General features: G+C 48.5%; 2 protein-coding genes across 2 annotated transcripts; one reads left to right on the top strand and one right to left on the bottom strand.

Moving 5' to 3' along the window:
- Positions 1-3,437: 3,437 nt before the first annotated feature.
- LHYA1_G003255 (uncharacterized protein) lies at positions 3,438-4,425 on the top strand (the record flags this gene model as incomplete). Its single annotated transcript, XM_031148229.1, has 2 exons — positions 3,438-4,007; positions 4,078-4,425. Coding segments are annotated over 2 exons (918 nt in total), but the record flags the coding sequence as incomplete, so codon positions are not given.
- A 431-nt stretch (positions 4,426-4,856) lies between these two features.
- On the bottom strand, positions 4,857-6,146 carry COX10 (Protoheme IX farnesyltransferase, mitochondrial; the record flags this gene model as incomplete). The annotated part of the gene is made up of 1 exon (XM_031148228.1): positions 4,857-6,146. The coding sequence occupies one exon, from the start codon at positions 6,144-6,146 to the stop codon at positions 4,857-4,859; it is 1,290 nt and encodes a 429-aa protein (XP_031007043.1).
- Positions 6,147-6,795: the final 649 nt, after the last annotated feature.

Genomic DNA, 6,795 nt, shown 5'->3' with positions numbered 1-6,795 from the left:
CACCCTAGCGCAGTTCTATTCGGGCGTTCGGGCCTTTCCAGTTATCTGGGTATCAAGTCTCCATTCTGGATTCTCCAACCTAGACACTGTATCCTCTTTTCCACCCAAATCTACCGCCTTCTTTACAGGCTATGTCTCTTAGTACGATGTACGGATTAAAACGACTCTTTTATTCATTTTTGCTACAAAAGTTTGCATTGTACTATGTAACTAGCCTATAGCTTGCGTTGTCAATTTGCGTAGAACACTAAGTGGTAACCCTTCTCGACTACGATCAAGTCGCTGTCTTTGAAGGTGGTAACCTGGTTGAACTTGGCGGTCCTGGAGAGCTGATGCAGAAGGATTCCATATTCCGGAAAACGGTGGAAGCATAGTACATCGGCAGTCTTAGAGTATATCATATGTCTGTTAGATATGGCATTTCTAGAGCTTTTTTATCATCTATTGGCTGCAATAGCCAGGATCAGAAGCATATAGTACAGTGGACAAATGTACTAGATGACCTTCGGAATATTAAATCGGTTTCAATTCATTATTAGATGAGGTCTAATAATATAATCGTTTACTTGTATTTCTACTTCTACCAAGAATGATAACCCCGTTATTTTCGAATTATAGACATGGATGAACAAGCCTAATCGAGGATCATAATACAGTGCTGACATGCGTGTCAGCATTGGAAGAAGATGTTTCGTACATTTGTTTCCAGTGAAGGATTTTTGACGTTAGTATAGTAAGGGGGAATTTAAGGGGAGTCGGATACTTGTTTACTGTTTATTAGGTGAGATTTGTATGCTTATATAGGTGATAATCCGCGTGGGTGAATTTGGGGATCTGATGATTGGAACTAGTATACTCATTTATTGTAGGGAGAGAAGAGGAGGGGAAAAGACGCAATGATGAAAGAGGGGTTTTGCATCACTCAACATAATCTCTTTGCTCAGTTCAGACGTTGCGCTCTTGATCCAAGCAAAACTCCCTCCATGACCCTTCCTCACGTGATCGGATCTCCTTTTTTCACAATTTTATTTACTACTCCTCCGCAACATTTCCTTTTCATTCTTCTCATGCATATGTTAACTGCCCTGATGTGCCGCACTCTTCATAAAATGTTCCAATATCCTTGTTCATCTCACCCATCCTTTCAAAGTTAGCTTGCGCCGTACCTTCACATGGCATTCATCTATTTCTTCCAGCATTAAACGTTTGGTTTCAGGAACTATGAAGTAGATGAAACCTGCGGAGATAGACTTTGGAATGCAAAAATGAGGTAAGTGCCGGTGTTGTAGCAGATGCCGAAGACCGTGTCTGGCTTTGCATATACTTTTCTTACATCAGAAAGTGCTGCACACCTAGCAAATTGAAAACAAGGGAAAGTGGGGAGATTGAAAACCCGACCAACGATACAACTATTCATCCACTTACTCGACACGTCCAGCGCAATACCATACGGTCAATTACTCAATGGCCAAACTCCGCAATGACAAGATCATCCACGCGCAAGGACCCCCAACTATATTCAAAATCGAATATGAGAGAGAAAAGACAAATTTCATAATTCAGCAATCAAATACTACGGAAAAAACTTGAGTGCAGTAGCTACAAAGGGACTAGGGAGAAAGCTTCATTGTGCGGAGGAGACTGACGTTGTTTTAGAGTGCTGGTAGATAGAGAGCCAGAAAAGCATCCCAACCTCGCTTGGAGCTATACAGCTCCGGCTAAAGTGGTGGACGAATGTATGATGTATACCCAGGTACACAGGTAAGAAACCTAGTGTGCAGACACAGAAGTCTGGCATAAGTCACGCATCAGTCCACCCATTGAACATCCAAAGAGAGACCTCACGATACTTGGTCAGTGGATATCATACTATCTCGCGATTTCCGCAGAGCCCGTGATATCGGTAGTCAAAACCCCGCACCAATGAGTGTAAGAATGGATAAATAGGAGAGCTTCGCATCAATTAACCAGCCGAACTGCATAGATAGCGCCAGCATCTGGGGATCTACGATAAACGACCCCCAGTCTGCAGTCGTGGGATTCCTCCGCATTTGTTGGTGTTTGACCTTGATAGTGAAAACTTTGTGATGGTTCCAGCGGTTGTGGAACATTCATCAAGCACTCAGCCTAAACCTTGTGTACGTCGTATATTCTTATTCAAACCCCTGGATCCGTTGTGGTTTGACTATGAATGCCGTTGCGTGCTGATGCTGCAAGATACGCTTATAGTGGTGCGGATGTAAGTATAGATTTGCGGTGATTTGTGAACTGAGGCTAGCCTAGCATCCTCATGAAACGGACTAACCGCAATAGGACCGCAATAGCGAGTGAATCTTGGTCGCTGAAGAACAAACTCACTCCACGATCAGTTGAATGCAGTAGCTGCACAGTTAAGCGCCAGTTCTTTTCCCGAAGAGTCTTCCTGGCAGTCGTTACGTGTCAACCAGAGTTTCAAATCAACCCCCTTTGAGTAAACACGTGACGTTCATCGCTAGTGGCGCTTATCGGTGGGGTCCAAGCTTCATCTGAAAGTGCCGTGCAGTGCATCCATCCTGCACCAAGATGGTGGTCAAATGGCCCCAAATATAGCCATACAGTAGTACCATGATGCCATGTTCGTCTAGACGCGCGCTCTTGTCTTTTGTTTGGCCAGTCACAGCCATGACAGGGCCAGGGGAGCGTCTTCTGAAACACGGTAATTTTTGGTAAGGCTGAGTCTAGTAAGTGACTATACCTATCTAGGTATATTGTTGTGTCTTGTTTAGCCCAAGATAGTTCTCGCTATTTTTATATAGGCGTTGGCGTCTCTTTCATCCCTTCTCTGTTTCTTCGGCTGCTGTGATAACCGCCCAACAACCCCTTTCACGACCCATCCTAACCGCCGACCTTCAGTCTCGCGGTCGCAAATGAGACAACCGCCGGCTGGGTCTCTGCAACCAATATGCGTGCTTCTACCGCTCCGTATCTTCAGAGTTGGAGACTGTTTGGGGGTTTCATGGCCCCTTCTGTTGTCTTGAACCAACATGCTGGGTGGGCATGCTCAGTTACACAGCACAGAAGCAGTCAAAGAAGCCCCCCCTGCTTGTTTCAACCTCCAGGCTGGTCTCGATTTAGGACACCCGGCGTCCATGAGGCTATAAACATATTTCTTTTGGCCCCCATCTATCTGCCAACCCGCTTCGTTCTGCATAGCTGCGGAATCATATAAGATTGGGCCCGCCAGCCCCTTAACACGGCCTGTTGTTTCTCAGATCAGTTCCAATTGTTTTACGATACCCCTCATTGCGATTTCCTTATCGATTGTCGGTTTTCTTCACCTATTTCTCTTCCAAACTCTCCTATCCCGTCATCACCTCATTCGTTTGATACGGAGTCCTCCCGGCGAGGCATCTAATCCTAATCCTCTCTCTCTATACTCTTCTTTTCTATTTCCTACAATGCCTAAAGGGGATCGTCATCGTTCAGCTAGAACCTCCTCCGGTTACTACAATCTCTCCCCCGTTTCTACACCAACAAACCAATACGCCGCACCAATGCCGATCAGCTCGTCCCGCATGCCAGTTCAAGATACATACTACTCCTCAGGGCCCCTGAGCAGCAATAGCATAACCCAGCAACAATACCAGCCACAGTCAACATCAAGCTACGTCCAAGGCGGGCCAGTACAACACCCAATGGCCTCCTCCCAATATGTGCAACTGCCCGTAGCACCACCACCATCCATCCGGCCCTCAAGCGGCGCCTGGAACTCCACAGACGACCACACGCTCATGCAAGCACGCTCACAAGGAATGAACTGGGCGCCAATCCAACAAGCATATTTCCCCAACAAAACCCCCAACGCATGCCGCAAACGCCACGAGCGTTTGATGGAGCGCCGCAATGCGGACGGTTGGGACGGCATCAAGCTGGAGAATATGGCCAAGTGCTATATGGGGATGCGGAAGGAGATCTGGCAGGGTTTGGCTGAGCAGACTGGTGAAAAATGGAACGTTGTTGAGCAAAAGGTTAGTTCTCCTATTCCCCACTACCCCTTCCACTCAATTTCCCTACATATCCTAACACCATCCCAAACAGTGCATGTCCCAAGGACTTAAAAATCTCCAAACCGCCTCCCGCGCCCACGCGCGCCGCGAACGCATGCTCGACACCAACGCTGGCATGCTGAGCAGTGGCTACGGGCGGGACGCGCACGCCGACGACAGCGGAATTGGCATCGAGGACCTGGAAGCTGAATACGACGCTGGCAGCGATCGTAGTACGTCTGTGTATGGCGGGCAGAATGGCCATTATCATAGTCATAGCAATGGCAGTGTGGGCGACGGCAGGTATATGCCGCATGGGCAGAGACTGCCGAGTATGGATATGGGCATTGATGCGATTATTAATGGTCCTAGTCATGGACATGGTGGTCATGCACATGCACGTTAGAAAGTGGAATAGAGTTGGGGGGGGGAGGGGTTGAAATAAGCGTATAATTATACATTTTAGTAGCGGGGGAGGATGGTTTTGTTTTTGGGTAAAGGCGTTGTGTTGGCATTTGAGACTCCCATAAGTTTTGGGCGGTTTAATTTGAGGATATTTAGATACCACGACATTCATTTATGACGGGACCAGAGAAGATTCTGGCCTGTTATGACGCTTATGAGGATGTGTAGAATAGTTTGTACGAGTACAGCATAGCCAGCCGCAAGCAATGGCTGCATTTAGCTCTTCAGCCAGAGATACAGAAGTTACATACCTTTACAATACAACAATACAAGCTCCTATACCTGAACGCCCTCCGTATGATACATTAGATCTACACCAACATATCTATCCAGTCGAGCTAAACAGACCTTTGCAATCACCTCAACTCATCTGCTCGGCATTGCAATGGCCGCCTTTCTGGCCTCCGGCGAAACCTTGCTGGCCTCCAACACAGCCTCCTCCTCATCCTCGTCCATCCACTCCCCATCATCATCCGGGTCTGGGTCCCCCGCAACAGCCCTCCACACCCGCTGCCACAATCCCTTCTTCTCCACCATCGCCAAGATCATAACCACAGGCAAATGCCACACACTAGCCCAAAACAGGCCTTTCGCGGACCCCTTGATACCCTCCAACCTCCAAAATTTGACTGCCTCTTTCACCAGCCACACATTGATCGGCGTACTTGCTATCGCAAAGCTCCACTCCGTCACACCAACATAACACAGCCCTATACAAATAGGAAAGAAAGCCAGACTATATCTGAGAGCTACGCGTCCGTTCCGCGCAGGATTAACCCAGCACAACATTCTATACCCCGCATTCTTATATTCATCCTTAATCGACCAACTCAGCGCCATAAAATGCGGAAACTGCCACGCAACAAGCAGGGCAGCCAATAACCAGCCCCCAATGTTCCCCTCCCCAAGCAACAACTCCCTCCACGTTCCGTCCTTGGTCGCGCTCTGCCCCGCCGCAGCAGCCCAGCCCATTAATGGCGGGATACCGCCGACGATTGCTCCGACCCATGTGTTGAGCACCGAGATACGTTTTAGCGGTGTATAGGCACCCGCGTAGAGGGCGATATTGAGGGCACCGAGGAAGGAAACGGTCGGATTGACACCGAAGTATAACAATGTTGTTCCTATCACGCCACTTAGGACAGCATACAGTGCTGCGCCGCGTGTAGATATAAGACCTCGTACGAGAGGCCGGTTCCGAGTCCTGCTCATCATTCCGTCCCATTTCGGCTCGTATAACATGTTCAGCGCATTGGCGCTTGCGGCGCAGAGCGCTGTGCCTGTCGTGAGGAAGAGCAGGGTGAGGGTTGAGAGGGAGGGAGTTTCAGTTTGTGAGAGAAGTTCGGGAACTGGGTAGAGGGTGTAGGATGCCATTGCTGTTAGCACGACGAGGATGGACAGACGTGGCTTGGAGAGCGAGAGGAGGATGGGGACTAGGCGGCGGAGAGAGTTGGCCGGTGCTGCTGAGGCTTTGGAGGTGAGATTTGAGGAGGAATTTGCAGGCAGGACGAGGTCTGCTTGGGATGCTGCGCGGCGGGCGGCTTGTCGTTTGCGGTGGGGGGAGGAGGTCTTCTTTTGGTGGAGGGGTTGAGGTGGAGGTGGTGTGTATAGCTTCGGTTTTGGGAGCAGCTGCATTTTGTCCTGCAATTGAACCATTGTTTGGAGCTGAAGATGTTAAAGCTCCTCTCCTTGATGCTGCGCGTGCTTTCTCGAGTAAGGTATTTCCAGAGAAGTATTCAGCCCGTAATCGTGGTGTTGTTCCGCTTACTGCAGCTGTGCGAGTTGGAGCTGTCGAGAAATTTCTCTTCACCGGTCTCGAGGGTGTTCTTGTTTTTGCTGTCTGCAGAAGGCATGACAGGCATACGGTACTGAGGCCATTGGATCGAAAAGCACTCGTTGCTGAATACCGTATAATCATTGCTTGTTGTTGCTATTTGGAGGCCGTGGACGCATTATTGAAGGTTGAGGTTGTGAAGCTCTCACTCTCAGACCACTTCTACGGGAGATACCGATTGGCCAATCAGCGGACACGGATTTAAAGTCAACATTTTGCATGTAGAGGTACTTCTATCAATTAACTAGTTAATATTCCTAGTAACAGGACGTTGCATGTACGAGTATGAGTATTAACCCGATTCTGTTCTAATCCAGAGTCCTAGAAACTGGTCGTCTTATTCCACACGTGACCGAAGATTAGTGATCGCGGGGCCGAGGTTTGACAAGATCTTTCCCGGCTATTATCACCACGCGTACCAAGAAATCTATGCAATTGGCTATTCGACCTACTCTTTCGTCCGTAACCAAA

The sequence above is a fragment of the Lachnellula hyalina genome (assembly GCF_007821495.1).
Source record: "Lachnellula hyalina strain CBS 185.66 chromosome Unknown contig00034, whole genome shotgun sequence".
Lineage (NCBI taxonomy): Eukaryota > Fungi > Ascomycota > Leotiomycetes > Helotiales > Lachnaceae > Lachnellula > Lachnellula hyalina.
Note: the sequence above shows the minus strand (reverse complement) of the source record. Positions and strands in the feature narration are given on the sequence as shown.